Source organism: Juglans microcarpa x Juglans regia, chromosome 8D (assembly GCF_004785595.1).
Source record: "Juglans microcarpa x Juglans regia isolate MS1-56 chromosome 8D, Jm3101_v1.0, whole genome shotgun sequence".
Lineage (NCBI taxonomy): Eukaryota > Viridiplantae > Streptophyta > Magnoliopsida > Fagales > Juglandaceae > Juglans > Juglans microcarpa x Juglans regia.
The window spans coordinates 24,263,610-24,282,940 of record NC_054608.1 but is presented as its reverse complement, the minus strand read 5'-3'; the positions used below and the strand labels follow the sequence as shown (position 1 = coordinate 24,282,940).

Genomic DNA, 19,331 nt, shown 5'->3' with positions numbered 1-19,331 from the left:
GAGCTACCGTGGAGGTGGTGGCGCTGGAGGACGGTGCACGACAGCGTAGCAGCATCAAGCCCATTCGGGCTGTGCACTGCCAAGAGACAGAAAGAGAGAGCGTGAGAGAGGGACACCGGTGTGGAGGAACTCGCCGGAGTGAGGTGGTGTCGACGGTGGTGGAGGTAAGGCTTGCCGGCTCATGACGGCGCCAGGCTGTGAGATGGAGGAATCGGGTGAAAGAGGGTGTCGTGCAATGCAAGCTGAAGGAGAGAGAGAGGGGAGGGAAAAGTGAGGGAGAAGGAAGAGGGGTATGGGTATTTAACCTAGTCCATTCGTCTTAGGGATCCTCAAAATGATCTAACGGTAGGGAATTAAAACACTGATTTGAAAATATGTAAACATTAACTTAATTAAAAGCACTTAGAGGAATTAAGGTAGAATATTATTTAAACTAACTTTAGTTTATAAAATAATATTATTCATCATTAATAAATGATGAAGTCTCATTTAGTATTTTTAAAAGAATAAAACCATTTAATTAATTAAAACTTTCAACATAATTTAAATCTCATAATATTTAAATAATTGAAATCATTTTAATAATAATATTAAAATAATTTTCGACAATTATAATATTTTTGAAGCTCTTCAAAGTATTATAATTGTCGTATTTAAAATCAAGCTTAATTTAATAACACTAGAAATACTCGTTATAAATATTTTCAGCACATTTAAAACACTGGGTGTGTCTTAGAAGTCACATAATATCTTTGAAAACACGTCATCGAGGTTCAGCACGCATGACGAGGCTCACAGTAGCTGGATAGAAGGGGCAGACAATCACATAATTTCTGCTCTCGGAATTTGCTTACGTCAGAAGGAAGAAGCGTACGTAAAAATGAAGGAGCGGGGTGTTACAGGGCCAGCCACGGGTATAACAGTGGTTTATAACCCTACCACGGAGGTGAAACATGGTATATGATCTAGCCACGGATATAATAGTGGTTTATAACCCTGACACGGGGGTTAAACATGGTATTTGTCCCCATGCAATGCTCCGATATATATGAAGATGATGTCTCAGTTTATGATATGTTGAAGGATTTTTGAACAAGAAAGTTTTTCTGAAAGTTTCACTCTGATGTTTTGTAATGATTTTTTTTTATGCATTCTAAAAGTAAATATGTTGTTTCTGCATTCTGAAAGTAAATGTTCTTGTTCTGCATACCGAACTTTATAAATGCCCATATTTACATACTAGTATAAGTTCTCTGCTTACTGAGTTGTTGATAACTCACCCCTTATCTCCACAATATTTTTCAGATATTTTGATGACTCAACTGAGGATCAAGATTATAAGACATTAGATGAGATGATTTAAGTATAATGGATTAAGTATAGAAAGTTGTATGCTTCTGATTTTACATTTTCCGGCATCGGACCGGACTCGTTTGTATGTATATATATATATATTTTTAAATTAATTTTTAATATTATATATAATATTTTTTATATTATATATAATTTTTATAGTATATATAATTATATATGAAATAATGTTATATTATAATATATAACATAAATTTTAAATCTTAAATATCAACATTTGTTTGATAATATGCTTTAAATATAAAATGTGTATGTATTACTTACATTTTATGGCTTAATAAATTCTTAACATATTTATTTTGATAAATACATTAGTAATACTAATACTAAAATTGAAAAACTGGACCGAACCAGATCGGAACTTGTAAAACCGGAAGTACCGATTTAGAAGGGTAACTGGTCCGATATCAGTTTTTGAAAATGCAAAACTAGTGTATACCGATTTGGTCCCAAAATTTATCCAAAACCGGACCAATTACACCCTTACTAATTTATACCTTTCACTTTTTCTTCTTGACTTATTATAAAAATTAAAAACACAAACATAAAATGGTAGAGGGAATATAGGATTTTAGTCTTCCTCTTTTTAGATTTTTGTACGTAATTTTATTTTGAATAAATATTTTTAAATTTTTTTAATAAGCTACATGGAACCAAAAGATTCCACATCGGTCAACCTTATTTTATTCAATTTCTAATAACCGATAAAGATAGTTGATATATGTAGGATCATCATCAGTTTTTGAAACACAGATTTTCAAGGGCTCTTAACAATGGAATCTGATTTTTCGAAACCAAAGTGGCATCACAATTATGTTCCTGTTAAATCAATATCATCATCAATTTTAAGTCTTGAAAACTATAAACCAAGGCACCCACAAGCTAGAGTGTATGAGAGAGAGAGAGAATAAGACACATACATATAAGAGTGTAAATCGATCCGGTCTGGTAGTTTTTGGTCCATTTTTTTTGGATTGGATCGGACCGAACATCGATAAGGACCGAACCGATAGCTATCGGCCCAATCCAGTCCGGTCGGTCCGTTCGATTCGACCTAATCATTTTATATTCTTTTATTTTTTTAAAATAAATTAATAAAAAAATTATTTAAATTACTAAATTGAAGTTAAGTGAATTATTAATATGGATTATATAACTAACTCATTAAAAAAATATTTTACTATAATTATATTTATGATGTTGATAGTTGTTACTTACTAACTTAGACTTTACTCTTTAGTAGAGTTGTACAAGAAACTGAAAAAATGACCGGCACAGACTCAGACCGGCCACCAGAGCTCAGAACCAGACGAAACTGGTGTACAACCGGTCGGACAACGGTTGAATTTGGTCAAAACTGATGTCCAGTGGTTCAGTCCCAATTTGAGCTTGGACCTGACTGCTAAACCGACCGATACTTTAAATGTTTTTTTTTTTTAAATTATACATATATGAGACATCGTTTCACTTAAGTGAGTGAAACAACATCGTTTTGGGACTTGACGTTAAAAAAATATAAAGGAAATTAAGTCAAATGGCGCCGTTTCACTCTAGGTTTTAAACACACGCACACACCCTTCTTTTTCCTTGCTTCTTTTTTCTCCTTTCTTATTTCACTTCACAGTTCACACTTACAGTGCCGCCCCCTCCTCTCTCAATCTCTCTCTCTCTCTCTCTCTAATCTCACCTCACAACTTACGGTGTCATCTCTCTCAAATCACAGCCACCTGTCACCACCAAAGATGCCGACAAACCGACCAGAGTTACGCCGAGACTGATGTCGACGGTTTTCTCCCCCTTTACCGACCGGTTTGGGTTGAGGTTTACACCATTTTAAGGTGTCGGTGCGGTTTTGGTTTTGGACCGAAACCACACTGATAGCTTCGGTTTTCACCACTACTCTTTGGTATACATAATTATTAATAATGTCATACATTTTATATATTTTCAATGAATATCAAATAATTTCATTGTACATAAACTATTCATGTTTGCTTGCAACTTAAGCATTTTAAAAAAAAAAATTACCTAATTATTTTAATTAAGTGTAAATAGTAGAATATTTATGAATGTATGACGTATTAACTATTTGCATATAATGACATAAATTATCACATGATTTATGATTTATTATTAATTGATAGCATATATTATTTTATATTTTATATGGTCAATGATAATAAATTTGATTAAAATTACATCATTAATTTATATAATTACTTTATAAAAATAATATATTAAATTATTAAAAATATTTGTAAAAATTTATATAGGATTTCGATCCGGTCAAAAATTCGTAGACCATGAGACCGGACCAAATTTCATCGGTCCATATATTTTGTAGACCAGGTCGCACTAAATGCGGTGTATTTCCCCTTCATAACTCTTCTCGTCTCATTAATGCGGTGTGGTCCCAACCAGGCATTCCTACCTTCCTGTCATGTCTGGGCGCCGATGTTTAGGGTCAGGGAATGTCTTTGTCTGTCGGCCAGTGGGGTGTCATATTGTCCCTCCTGCCATATGTTTATCATTGTTTCCTATCTAACCATCCCTTCTATTTGGGCCTCTTGAGTATGCTCGGCCCAACCCATACCTCATATTTGGGATAGAGACCAGGCCTTTCTCTTGGTCCGGCCCAGGGACCCTGGTTCCTTCTCTTGGTCTGGCCTTGGGGATAACTCCCCCTCACAAAACCTACTTTTGTTTTACGTAGAAAACAAATGGTGTTAGTAGTAGTGTGTGATAATTTTGTGAGAAATATAATTTAAATTGATGAGATATGCAATGGTAGAGTTGACTTTAGTGAAACTTATGAATTTTGGCTCATGCATGCTGGTTATATCGACGAAATTAATATTGTATAAAATAAATGTACTTTCTGATCTTCACTGTAGGCAGCCATTTGGTTCTTTCTATGTGTTTTTTCAATTTACATTTTATTTTTATGTGTTTTAGTAGCCCAATTTTCAATGAGGTTTAAAAAATAAATAATGAGATCGATAATTCACCCTTCGATTGGTCCAATTAATTTGTCATATTCTTTGTCCGATACTGCATACATGAATATTTGACCTCTTATTGGTTATCTCAGAATCATCAGTCATATATAGATATTAGGGGTGTGCAACTAGATCCGGATCCAGATATCCGACCATAACTGGAGCTGGATTCTAAGAACTGGGCAGTTATCTGTCTGGATTAATCCGGAAATAATCCAGAAGGATAACAGGATTTTTTTTTCCCTTTTTGACTATTAATTTGGATATCTAGATTGTAACAAGATTTAATCCGGATTTAGATAGCCGGATTTATTAATACTTTTTTTAAAAAAAATTGTTTAAACTTTAAAAAATATTTTTATAGCACTTTTTTCTTTTTTATAAAATAAGGGACTAGTTATTGCCCTTAGTCTAAGGAAGATATTAAGTTTTTTCTTCCATATTTGTACAGATTCATCTTCGTAAGGTAGTATTTCAATGCAATCAACATAGAATCTGGACTTAGATATCTTATATCAATTTGGGTTTGCATTATTCTCACTAGCTTTGAGAGAATTTGTAACACCCCGCTTCCCAAGTTTAAGAATAAAATCATAGAAATTTCCTGAGAGCTGGAGTGATACTATTGAACCTTGACTTAAAAATATTTTCTTTTATTCTAAAGGAATCGCCAGGTACAAAGATTCTATAAATAAAATATTTTTTCATTAAAATATTGAAATCATTAAAAAAAGTGCACGGAAGCATTTATCAAAATTTTTCAAAGTCCGTACCATAAAAATTCATAACTTAAAATCTATGTACATGGTCTAGGCCACTATCACACCTCCTTGGACTAAGTCCAGTCCTGCAGTTGTACCCTCATAAACATTTTGACCAAGAGTGGTTTAAAAACATAAAACAAACTAAAATAGTCGATGACTCAGTAAGAAATCAATCACAACGTAAACATAATTAACGTAAGATTTTAATAAAATATTTCATGCTGAGAACTAAAAATCATGAGCATTTATACGTATACTTATGTCTTGCATGACTTGTCTTAAATTATCTGACTTATTATATTTATTTTACTGGTCCACACACTTAACCCTGCATGCAAGGTTATACACCAACCCCACATCCCGCGGCTGTGAGGGGAGCTGCTAATAGTATTCTAGCATACCATGGTGGACCACGCTTACATCCATGGCTTGACATCCACTCATAAATCGCATTGGTACCATGTATCTGAATGACTATCTAATTAACTGTTTTGACCTTATCTTACACTTGATCTTATGAAAACTTATGTGTCTTATGCAATGTGAGATCTATGAGATGCATAATACATAAATAACTATAATATGCAAGATAAAACATGATGAATGACGTGCTTGCAAATATTATGACATGCGTGGTACATAAATGCTAGCTTCCGAAGAACTGGCTTAAATAAAAATATGTATAACTAGCTAACGTATGATAATCCTAATTTATGATCAAACTACTTACCTCGCAGCGTTAACCCAATTTTTTTAGCATGGAATCGATCATGTGAACTAGAAGGAGAGAAAAAATGTGATGGATGTTATGAGAGGAATTAGGTAGTTGGCTAAACTTGCCGTGGTGAACGTGGGACACACACGGTGTTGAACTGGGTATCTTGGGTTCGGCCGCTGCACTTACAAGGATTTATGGTTTTTTCCAAATAACACATGGAAGAGATATATTTATAGAGAGATTTGGGAGAGGGTGCTAAGGAGTTCGAGTTCGAGTTGGACTTGGTCTCGATCATTCAAGAAAATAGTTTGAATTTAAAAACATGATCTAGAAGTTCATTCAATGTAAGATTGGCAATGACTGAGACTGCGTAGTAGATTTCAATCAGTGATGATTTTAAATTAAATTAAATTTATAATGGCCTATCTTTAAATAATAAAACGAATCTAACTCGTTCAATAAATAATAAATGAGATTTAACTTAGTTATTGAGCCTAATTAAAGCTCTTAATCAACCTCAATAAATGAGATAGTATGCCTGATGAGGTTTCTCCCTAATTCTGATAACTACTCTTCTTTTGTAGCTCCAAGGTGAAAGTCAAAATCTGATGGGTGACATATTCAGATTGGTGTTTAAAGCCAAAATCTCTGTTTCTATAGTTTTAAATTGGGACTCAATTGATTTCTTTAAAGAATTTAATCCATCTTTTGTAGTTGGTTGGATAGTGTACCTTCAACCATTGTTGTAATTGAAGGATCGATGTCTCTATTACCAATTTATAATAGTCAAATGAGGAAAGAAAAAGACAAGTGTCACTTCAAGTGTGAGGGGCCTCCAAAGAAAGAGAGAATGAAAGAAAGAAATAGAGTTTTGGATTAAAATCATCAGTAGCTATTGTTCCCTTATAAAGGGTATCTGAAACAAACTCTATGAAATAACACTATAAAAATAAAGTCTTCTAGAAGAGTTCCTCCACGTCAACAAGATACTACTTGCATATTGCTCTGATCACCACCATTCCTCCCATCAACGGTCCGCAACCAATCTTAATCAAAATTACATCTCTGAGTCGAAGCCTAAGTCAGACACCAGACTTGATCTGTAACAGATCACTCTCCCATCCACTACTTTCAATTGCAACTCTGACAGGCAAGTTGTGTTCATATCGGGCAACTCAAGGTCTAGCATTCATCGGTCATGTACGTCTTCTGTGGCCACCGAAATTGGCATTGTTGAAGAAAATTGTGCGGATACAGCAATCTAAAAAATAAATGCGACTTTGAGGTGTGTCGAATAATATCTTTAAGGTGATAATTGCCCCCACTCGAAAGAATTTACTATCAGGTTACAAGCAATTCACTTCTAGGATACAACAAAATCACCAACTGCAAATATCAATTCTGAAGTTTTTCCTTCAGAGTTTCTCTACAAAATTGCGTAAGTGACTGAAGATATGGGAGAATAGAATGAATAAATTCGTGGGTCTCATCCCTTATTTATAGAGAATGAAGTGACACCATGTGAAAGATTACAACTCTTAACTTGTGACTTTTCAACTGACAGTTACTGGTTTAAAAGTTATGATGTTTCACTTAAAGACCAAAGGGTATGTGCCTAGCCTAGTGGTCAACAGGTGCCTCCCTTGAGAAGGGAGGGCATTCGTTCGAGTCTCCATAAGTGTCTTTTCAATTAAATTGATTTTTGAAAGATTGTACCCTATCAAAGTGCTTATTCAGCCCATGTGCAAACACCCAAGTGTTGTGACTCTTTGGCCCACGTGCAAGGCTTGGCCGGCCCAAGCATTGTGTCGGTCCAAGTCCAACACTTTACAAAATTATAAATCAAATTGCACTTTGGAGTTTCGAACCCCTACCATTTCATTTGAAATAACACACCATTACCACTGAACCAATTCATCTCTTTGAGATAATGGTTCATGTAAGTAAATAATAACTCATATTCAATAAACTCACATATTTAATATCACAATCTATAATAAATATAACAATCCCCCACTTAGATTGTGATATTAAATTTTCAGTCAAATACTGATATCCTCATGCATACAAGAAGGTATCTCTTGACTTAAACCTTCAATTAGTGTAAGTATTTCAAATTCTTAATAAAGTCAATGGTGGCCTAGGCTTAAACCAAGACTCTATATGCTAAGAACGAAAATACCACACACGATTCTATCCAATTTTAGCGAGATAACTCACCAATAATTTGCACTAATCCATGTGCTCCATCATGACATTCATGAACATTTACAAAAGTAAACCTTAAACTTTTGTTAGAAATTGTCCCCACCTCTTATGTTCACATAGGTAAAGTTTCTTTCTATGTCTCTGTTACTTCAGACACTTATACAACTATTGAACTTCATTAAGAGTATAATACCCATCCTACATTATTGTAACAGCCAGCACTGACCATCCTAGAAGGGTTTCTCATATTAAATTAAATTCCAATGCTATCCCAGCCACATAACTATAACTTGTTATTACCCATTAAATCTTAGACTATTTATTAATAGTGTAAGATTGGATTCCTATTACAGGTGACTTTTAAAAAAAAGGCTTCAAACCCATTCCACTAGATGTATTATTCACCATATCTCTTGAGAGTCCCTTTGTGAAAGGATCAGCCAAGTTTTTACTTGACCACACATATATAATAGTGATAATACCATCACTTATTAATTGTTTGACATATTCATGTCTCAAGCTAATATGTCTAGATTTTCTATTATAGACCTTACTATAAGCCCTAGACATAGTAGCTTCACTATCACAATACACAGAAATGGCTGACATCGGTTGTGGCCACAACTTTATGTTAAATAACAAATTCCTCAGCCATTCTACCTCTTTGCCTGTTGCCGCCAAGGCTACAAATTTAGATTCTATTGTAGAATGTGAAATACTAGTATGTTTCTTAGAAGCCCATGCAACAGCTCCACTACCAAGGGTGGAAACCCAACCAGACGTTGCCTTATATCATTTGCACTAGTAATCCAACTAGCATCACAATATCCTTCTAGTACAGTAGGAAAATTGGTATAATACAGTCCTAACGAATTAGTTCTTATAAGGTACCCAAGGACTCTACCAATTGCTTTCCAATGCTTCGTACTAGGATTACCCGTATATCTAGAAAGTTTACATACTGCAAAGGAAATATCTGGCCTAGTGCAATGCATTGCATACATTAAACTTCCAATTGCACTAGCATATTCTAACTGAGCAACCGCTCTCCCAACATTCGAAGTTAATTTAAATGAATAGTCGTATGGGGTATTTGCTTCTTTAATTCCTAAGTGTTGAAATTTAAAAAGCATTTTCTCAACATAATGAGATTGACATAAAGCATAAACCCCACTATGTTTCTTTACTTTGACACCCAAAATAGTTTCAACTTCATTAAGATACTTCATTTTGAACTTTGAAGATAAATACTTCTTAGTTTCAAATATTTCTTCTATATTTGTTCCAAATATAAGCAAGTCGTCCACATAAAGACATATTATAACACCATAACAATCTGTGAATTTAGAATAAATACACTTATTAGCATTATTATGCCTAAATCCATGAGATAAAATTACCGAATCAAATTTCTCATGCCATTGTTTTGGTGCTTGCTTTAATCTATACAATGACTTAATTAATTTGCAAACTTTCTTTTCCGACCCATGCATAACAAATCCCTTAGGTTGTTCCATGTACACCTCTTCATCCAATTCACCATTTAGGAAAGCAGTTTTAACATCCATTTGGTGTACATATAAGTTATATATTGAAGCCAGTGTCATAAGCACTCTAATGGCTGTAAATCTAGCCATTGGGGCATACGTATCAAAATAGTCTATGCCCTCTTTTTGTTTAAAACCTTTGGCTACTAATCTGGCCTTAAAAGTTTGAAGAGACCCATATGTATTGTATTTTCTCCTAAATACTCATTTACAACCAATAGGTTTTGATCAAGGAGGCAAGTCTTCTAAAACCCAAGTATTGTTTGACAATATTGAGTCCATTTCATCATTTATTGCATCTTTCCAAAATGCAACATCTCTAGAAGTCATAGCTTCTTTAAATATTTTTAGATCTTCTTCTATATTTAATAGAATGGGTATCTTATTTAAAACATTATCTCTATTTCCTTCCAAAAGGAAAACAATAGCATGAGATGACACAAAATCTAGATCCAAACTTTTCTCTTTTCTAACTCTTTGACTTCTCCTTGATTCAGTCAATGTGTTAGGAATTATACAATTTCTTTTCCGACTCAAGTTAGATTCTAGTGTTTGAGTAGGATCTAATACTGCTTTAGAGTTATTATAGAATTTATCTTCAATAAATTCTACGTCTTTTGATTCTACAATAACATTATAATCCAAATCCAAAAGTCTATATGCTTTTGAATTTTCAGCATATCCTACAAAAATACTCTTGATTGCTCTTGGACCTGATTTTATTCTTTTTGGGTCCGGAACTCTATAAAAGGCTAAACAACCCCATACCCTTAGGTATTCCAGATTTGGTTTCCTACATTTCCACAATTCATATGGTGAAATTTTTGAATTTCATAGAAGGTATTCTATTATGCAAATAATATGCCATAGGCAATGTTTATCTCCACAAATTAAAAGACAATTTTGTAATCAAAATCATAGCATTTACCATATCAACTAGTGTCCTATTTTTTTCTTTCTGCTAAACCGTTTTCTTGTGGGGTATAGGGTGCACTAGTTTGATGTATTATGCCATTCTCCTCGCAATACAAAGAAAATTCAGTAGGAAAATATTCACCGCCTCTGTCACTGCGAAGAATCTTAATTTTATTTTCCTTTTGATTTTCAACAACAGACTTAAAAGATTTAAACATATTGAAGGCTTCATTTTTACTTTTCATTAAATATACATATGTATATCTTGAGAAATCATCAATAAAAGTAATAAAATATCTATTGCCTCCTCTAGTTAAAATACCATTTAATTCACAAATATCAGAATGCACAAGTTCTAATAATTGTGTATTTTTGTCTGTTTTAGGAAAAAGGTTTGTTTGTCATTTTTGCTTGAACGCAAATTTCACATTTAGCATCATATACATGATTATATGGAATTAAACTATGTTTAGATATAAACTTTAAATATTTAAAATTCATTGTGCTAAACGATTATGCCACAAAGTAGAATACTCAACAATATAAGCAGAATCAGAACGTATTTTATTAATACTTAGTTTATACATTCCATCACAAGAGTACCATTTTCCAACAAACACTTCCCCTTGGAAAGAATTACATTATCAGACTCGATTACGGTCTTAACACCCTTCTTACAAAGCAAATTTGTCGATACAAGATTTTTCTTTATTTCTGGAACATGAAGAACATTAACAAGAATAAGTTTCTTCCTAGAAGTGACTGAATTTCCATAGTTCTTTTTCCCACAACTTTTGCAGAGTTGTGATTTCCCATTAGTACTACATGTCCATCTGCTCCATCTTCATAATTTTTGAATTGAGATCTCTGATTGCAAACATGAATGGTAGCGCCTGATTCATACCACTAATCAGAAGACTCGGTTGTTGTAGCCATATTTAACTCTGTAATCATACTAATGTGCATTTCAGAGACCATGGCCTCAATTTCTAAAGTCTCATTTTCGATCAGATTTGCACTATTGGGATTGCCATTTTGTTTCTTGTATTTCTTCTTGTACCTGTGTTCACACTTAAAGTGCCTATTCTTTCCGCAATTGTAACAAGTTTTTATTTTCTTGGACTTGTCACCATTGTTGGAAAAGTCATTAAATTTTCTCTTGTTTCCTCCAAAATTACCTTGAAACTTATTTTTTTCATCAACAAAGTTCACTTTAGAGTCATTTTGAGAAAATAGTTTCTTATCACGAATTTGAGTTTCCTTTTCAATTCATAAATGTTTTTGAATTTGCTCTATAGTGAAATCTTCTGTTGTGTGCATAAGTTTCTTTCTATATTTATTCCAACTTGGAGGAAGTTTGGCAATAATAGCCCCAACTTGTAAAGGATCGGAAACTTCAACATTAAGATCTCAAAATTTATTCACCAAAACTTGCAATTCATAGACTTGATCCATCAAAGAAGTATTATCATTCATTGTAAATTCAAAATATTCCATAATAAGGAATTTATCCGTACCTTACTTTTCTGTTTTATATTTTAATTCCAATGCATCCCAAATCTCTTTTCGTGACTTGATTGAACTAAACAAGTCGTAGAGACGATCAAAAAGTGTATTTAGAATGTGTCCTCTACATACCACTTCATATTCTTTGCGCTTCTTGTGTTCCGCCTTGATTTGATCATTATCGTCATGTTTGGGTTCTGGAAGTACTAGCAAGTTCGAATCCAAAACATATGCAATCTTCAATGTAGTAAGAATGAACATCAACTTGCCTTTCCAGGGATTAAAATTCGTTCCATCAAACCTATCTAGTTTGACAAAGTCTTGATTCATCATCTTGGAAGTTGTCATATCAGATTCTGATCCCATTGCAATTATCACCTTAAAATTGTTGAAGAAAATTGTGCGGATATAGCAATCTAAAAAATAAATGCGACTTTGAGGCATGTAGAACACTATCTTTAAGTTGATAATCGCCCCCACTAGAAAGAGTTTGCTATCAGGTTACAAGCAATTCACCTCCAGGATACAATAAAGTCACCAACTGCAGATAACAATTCTAAAATTTTTCCTTCAGAGTTTCTCTACAAAATTGTGTAAGTGACTGAAGATATAGGAGAATAGAATGAATAAATTCGTGGGTCTTATCCCCTATTTATAGAGAATAAAGTGACACCATGTGAAAGATCATAACTTTTAACTTGTGACTTTTCAACTAGCAGTTACTAGTTTAAAGGTTATGATGTTTCACTTAAAGACCAAAGGGACTGTGCCTAGCCTAGTGGTCAACAAGTGCCTCCCTTGAGAAGGGTGGTCATTGGTTTGAGTCTCCAGAAGTTTCTTTTTAATTAAATTGATTGTTGAAACATTGTACCCTATCAAAGTGCTTATTCGGCCCATGTACAAACACCTAAGTGTTGTGACTCTTTGGCCCACGTGCAAGGCTTGGCCGGCCCAAGCATTGTGTTTGTCCAAGTTCAACACTTCACAAAATTATAAATCAAATTGCACTTGTGGAGTTTTAAACTCCTACTCTTTCATTTGAAACAATACATCATTACCACTAAACCAATGCATTTCTTTGAAATAATGGTTCATGTAAATAAAAAATAACCCATATTCAATAAACTCACATATTTAATATCACAATCTATAATAAATATAACAATTGCCAAGTTGAAGCCCTCTACAAGAATGGCATCGTAAAATTCTTTCACACCATTCTCTGCTAACTATATATGTTGATTTTCACCAAAGACGCGGGCGCGGATGCTATGGATGCTAACTCAAACCCTGTTGTCGATAGTTGATCAGATTTCTTTGTGAAAGTTATTCTAGCGGATTGAGCAGTACTACCCGCATGCAACATGTCAAATAGGGGTGTTCAACCGAGCCCGATTTTTTTCCGGTCGGGTCCGAAACCCGGAATCCGGGTGGATCCGGGCTGTTATCCGCCCGATTAAACCCAGGTGGGTAAAAAAACTTTTGTACTTGCCCGAATCCAGTTTTTAACTCGGTTTCCATAACCGGTTTTTTTTTAAAAAACATTGCTTATGATTTAAAATGGCGTCGTTTTTGCTAATGGAAAACTACGCCGTTTGCACTCAATGAGATTTAATCCTCATTTCTTTGAGTCCTCTGCTTTCCTAAGTTTCCTTCTCGTCCATACTCGTTTCTGTGTCTGTCTCTGAAACGGTGAAACCCTAGCCCTCATCGCATTGGCTTAAACCTTGCTTGAGCGCCTCTCTTCCTCTCATTTCACTCGAGTCCTCGAAGGCTCATAACCCCTTTCTCTCAACCGAGCTGAAAAGTGAAACCCTAGCCACTAGCCGTCACTGCGAGCGCCGAGTCTGCGAGCCCCATCTCTCTCTCAACTCCGAAACCTACGGTATGTTCATCTCTCTCGCTCAGTTTGTATAGATATTTTTTTGTTGTGTTTAAAGTTAGATGCACTTTGGATTTGAGTAAGTGGGTTTGGATTTGTGTGAGCTATTGGTTCGTTTTTGGTTCATTTAAAAATGGATAAGAGAGTCATTGATCTGCTTTTGGTTCGTTTAATTTGGGTCAAAATAGTATATACAAATCTAATGCTGTGTTTGTTTGCCGAGAATATTCAAATTGGACAATTTTATTGAATCAAAAATAAAATTGTAGAAAATTCATGTTGGCATTTTTTTGGTTGGTAATTGTTTTTAATTCCCCATTTTCCATTTATCTTTTCTTTTTAATTCTTTTCGGGTTTATCAGAAATCAAAACTACTGTTTGTTTATTGTGCAATACTTCATAGGGAATACATGAATGCTCTGAAGGGAAAGTACTAGAAAATTTCTAAAAATATATATTAGAAAGTAGAAATATATATTTATTGAACTAATGAATTGTGGGTTTCATTTTTTTATTAATAATTAATAAATATATATTAGAGAGATGCATGCACACAGAATATATATATATATATGCAGGTTGTAGATGTTGTTGTAGCCTGATCTTTTTTCCCTTTTTTCTTTTCTGTGAGTGTAGTCAAATGACTCAAATCAGCCTTTAGTCACCCACAAACTTATATAATATATATATATATATATATATATGTATGTATGTATGTATATTCAACATGAGAAAATAATATTGGACTCGAAACCATTTTATATGTCATTTATATATAATATTAATCGAAGATGATCAAAAGTACATTAAAATAAATATTGAATGCAGTGAAATTTTTGGGAGGTCGAGAAGCATGTAGAACGCGTTGACATCGAAAGTAAACACTTTTATTTGTTAAGTTTGATTTTTTATTATTAATTTATCCATTGAACTTAACCTCTATATATTTTTTTTTGCTTAAGGTAACCCTCTTCCTTCAACTTCAGCAACTTAAGCAACTTCAACTTCAACTTAATCCTCTTCTTAAGGTTCCCTTTATTTTTGTAATAATTCATTGTAATACTCTGTTTGTTTGGATTAATGAATTGCTGGTTTGTTCTGATTTCTTGTTTATATGGTCCAGATTTTGATGCCAATAACTGCAAGGTATGATCATATAAGACAGATTTTGATGCCAATAGCTGCAAGGTTTATATGGTCTCAGCCTAGTCTTTTGTTTCAACTTTTTAATGCTCCACTCAACACAAAGGTATCTATCTAACAGATATATGAAACGTTTTACTTGTTATTTCTGTCTTTTTTATACTTTATGATCTTAAAACTCAGATTGAAACTCTTAAATATTTTTTTTCTATAAAATGAAAGCATCACCAGATCAAAGAGAATATGAATTGAATGGACTAGGAAAAAAAAAAGAGGAAGAAAAGAGAGAAGATTGGCATTCTAATACTTACACTACTCCTATATATCTAACCAGTTCTTATGTAACAGTAACACTATACAGTGCTAGAAGATCAAAATTGAGAGTAAAGAAATATATATTCTCATAATTTGTACATTGCTGAAGGCACATAGATAGATCATTAGGGGAAGTTATTTAATAATGCTTTTTCTTTTCAAGTCTCTTCATGCCAGTGGCTGAGTAGCTGAGTAGTGTATCATTTGAAATGAATAGGGGAGGACAATGGAATTCAGGTGGGAATTGTGAGGAAGCTACTCAGCACCTCAACAAAACTTCAATCACCAGCTACCCTAAGAAGAATATCATTGTAGAGCAAGTCATAAAGCAGATGAAAACTCCTGTGACTTTCTTGAATATTACTCATTTATGAGTTTTTTTATCTGGATCCATTTTGCAGGCAGCTTCATTTGTATATTCATCCATGTGGTGCCACCAAGAAATAGTTTAATTAGTTGTGATGTATTATTATTTCTTTTGTTTTTTGTAAATTTATGTTTTAGTTTAATTAGTTGTGATGTATTATTTATTTATTTATTTATTTTTGTAATTTATGTTTTGCATTGTAACAACAATATTATTTATTTTGTTTTTTAATTGATTTTTTTTTATAAAAATCTTTTATAAAGTGTTTAAATTATTTTTTTAAAACAATCTCGGCAATTTAAGCATATTAGAATTTAAAAAAAAAAAAACAAGTGCTATAAATCATTTTTTTAAGTTTTAAAGTATTTTTAAAAAAATAAAATAAAATAAAATAAAAACCGGATTTACCCGGTTATAATCTGGATTAAATCTGGTTATTATCCGGATCCTGATTTAATCTGGATATCCGGTTAAACCAGATATCCGGATTTCATTCGGTTATCCGCCTGGATTAAATTTGGATTAATCCAGCCGGATAACGCTCGGATTTTAGCATCCGGATCCGGATCCGGTTATGACCGGATATCCGGATCCGGATGAACACCCTAAATTGTCCAACACAGAAAGCCAACATATCCATGAGTCTGAAAAAATAAATGCTTAATGACAAAATAAAAGCAATATTTTGGTTCGTGCTAAAACGGTCAAAGAGGAATAAGAAGGCCAAGACAAGGCACGGGTTTCAATGCATCTGGCGTGGAAGATAGTGGCGGAACCATAGATACTTGACATTGGGGGAGTCATATCGGTCTATACGTATAATGATCAAGCTTGCATACATGCATGCGTATGTGTATGTATATACTATACACCTTCTTGTTTATAATTATAAAATGTAAATTGTAGATGCAATTTCATTTCATATTCCTTCAATTTATAACAAATATTGTTTTAATGTTAAAGTTTTTAATTTAAATAAAATAAGGAATCCCACTGTATATTTTTGTTCATGTATTTTTCATTATGTAAAAGAGTGATTCATTAATATTGAAGAAACTTAGGAGAGGATATGCGCGCAAACGTTTAAAGGTTTAAAAAAGACACTTTAATATTTTAAAAAATGAATGACTTTTGGGTTTTATAAAAGAATTATATATATGAATGCATATAGATTTATAAATTCGGCCTGGAGTTGTATTTTTGGATATATATGAATGCATACTCATTTTTATATTTAGAAGGCAAAATTTATAGGCTTAAAGAAAATGTAGAAACTGTGTTTTTTCAAACTTATAAGAAAAACTCAAGAATTTTAGATAGGGTTAGAAGAAAGTTTTCATATTTTTTAAAGATTTGAAGAATTTTTGAAATTTTTTTAGATCAGTGTTTATTATTTATTATTATTATTATTATTATTTTTCAAATTCTGGTGGCGAGCTCGAAGCCCATTATCCTCTCATTGTATTCTGTCAATGGCGAACTCAATGGCTTTTTTTTTTTTTTTTTTTTTTTTTTTTTTTTTTTTTTTTTTTTTTTTTGGTGATACAGACACTAATAAAATGTTATCACAATTTAGAAAATCTGGTTCTGAATCTTGGGCCTACATATGACAATTTAAGCCACTTCTTTTCAAGACTGGATTAATTGGCTTAAGCTTGCGAACCCAAATCTTTTAAGCCCAGATACAGAAAAATGCTCAAATCTTTCATAATTTCTTTCATCTTTTTTATTATCATCTGGTAAACCATGAAAGCCGGCCTCGTGTTATGGGTTAATTTTGATCGATGCAAACAGAGAGATTTTGTACTCCCATGAATGAATATATTGTTGCATACGAAGATGGAGTACGTAGCTGCATACAGATCAAAAGCACTAGAAATTTATATAATTTTTCCATTTATTTAAGAATTTTCTATATGTAGTAATTCATTTTTATTTGTTACACAGTCCATTATTACTATAAGTATTAAGCTCAGAACGCATGCAATATGCATGCATGAATAATTCTTGATCTCATCTCATGATCAAGTACTTCAGGGGAAGAAAGTGATAACATAATTAGGTGCACCAGAGCAAGTGAAGGTGCTGTTCACATCATCATAAGCGTAGCTATAAGCTTGAGGGCACTGGTTCTCGAAGATCATGGAATAGTTCGTGGGAGGACATGTTTGTGGAGTATTGAAATCGCCAGTGCAGCAATATTGTGGCTGATTGAATGCTGTGCATGCGCTCTTGCATGCGACTACGCTCCCATCCGCAGCTTTCAGTTGCAGCTCTGCTGGGCAAACCACGTTCACATTGGCCGGGCAACTCGAGGTCTTGCACTCACCACTCCCGCCTTCTGTGCTCACTGAAACAGGCAGGTTGAAGCCGTCGACAAGGCTGACTACGTAAAAGTCTTGCCCACCATTCTCTACTATGTTTATTTCTACCAAAGGTGCCGGCGGGACAGCACCATTGCCATTGCATGCAACTTGGCCGGAGGCACAATCCGCAGTAGCACAAGAGAACCTTCCCGAGGCGTCAGTGGAGCAACCAGTTCGTGCCCAAAACCGGCCTTTCCAAGGAGCTTGGGCATCCAATGATGTGGATACTTTGGATGCTAACTCAAATCCGGTTGTTGATAGTTGAGGTTTCTGATCAGCGGTTAGGGTTCCCGGCCAGATGGTATAGGGACAGTTGTTTGTGAAAGTTATTCTAGCGGATTGAGCACCTGCAATATTCATATATATGCAACATCAAACAAAATAATTCATTGTCACCATGCATATATGTCAAAAATGAAAGCCAACATATATATCCATCTCAGCAAATGAATTCGATCGTAAATCACACATGCATGCTTATCACCGTGATACATGTGCATATATGACATAGTACTTATGTAAACCACCAATTTTGGTAAGCATGTCATTTTATGATAGGAGAACCATACGAGAGAGAGATTGTTGATCAATAGAAAAAAAAAATTAAAATGTGATCCATATATATATATAATCCATTTTCCAATAGTTAAAGCGTTGAAATAATTTAACATGAGACATACCAGAGAGAAAAAAGAAGGACAAGGCAAGGCAGGAGATCATGAGTGAAAGGGTCTTCATGATTAATGGATAGATAGTACCTAATATTAAAGCCCACGCGTCAAATTAAATTCTTCCTTCTAAATTGGTCAAGAGCCCATATGTACTTACTCAATATTAATTAAGGTGGCTTATGTGACACCCCCAAACTTCCGCTTAGGATGAAACAGATCAGACTTGGAGCGTCGGAATATGTAACATATGGTTACATACCCCTGTTCATGACATTTAATAAAAATTAATAATATTTAAGCCGTCGCCTCAAATTAAATTCTTCCTTCTAAATTGGTCGAGAGCCCATATGTACTAGCTCAATATTAATTATGGTGGCTTGTGTGATGCCCTCAAACCCCAACTTGGGATGGAACAGAGATTTGGAGTGTCGAGACATGCAACACATGATTACATACCCACATTCATGACAGTTAATATACAATGCAACCTAGTATGCAGCTAGCAATATGTAGAAACACAGCCCTTGATTCTCAAGGTTTTGTCCCATTTTAAAACATC

At 33.8% G+C, this 19,331-nt stretch overlaps 1 protein-coding gene across 1 annotated transcript; it reads right to left on the bottom strand.

Moving 5' to 3' along the window:
* Nucleotides 1-17,744: 17,744 nt before the first annotated feature.
* LOC121242004 (thaumatin-like protein 1b) lies at nucleotides 17,745-18,850 on the bottom strand. Its single transcript, XM_041139891.1, has 2 exons — nucleotides 18,782-18,850; nucleotides 17,745-18,448 (listed from the first exon to the last, which is right to left on the bottom strand). Exons 1-2 carry the CDS (start codon nucleotides 18,837-18,839, stop codon nucleotides 17,769-17,771), a joined length of 738 nt encoding a protein of 245 aa, XP_040995825.1. The 5' UTR covers nucleotides 18,840-18,850; the 3' UTR covers nucleotides 17,745-17,768.
* Nucleotides 18,851-19,331: the final 481 nt, after the last annotated feature.

Bases quoted from the DNA above. Each gene is read 5' to 3' on its own strand.
- LOC121242004 (XM_041139891.1), bottom strand. From the start codon at position 18,839: ATGAAGACCCTTTCACTCATGATCTCCTGCCTTGCCTTGTCCTTCTTT. The intron at 18,449-18,781 runs GTATGTCTCATG...TGAATATTGCAG, and splicing joins GTCCTTCTTTTTTCTCTCTG to GTGCTCAATCCGCTAGAATA.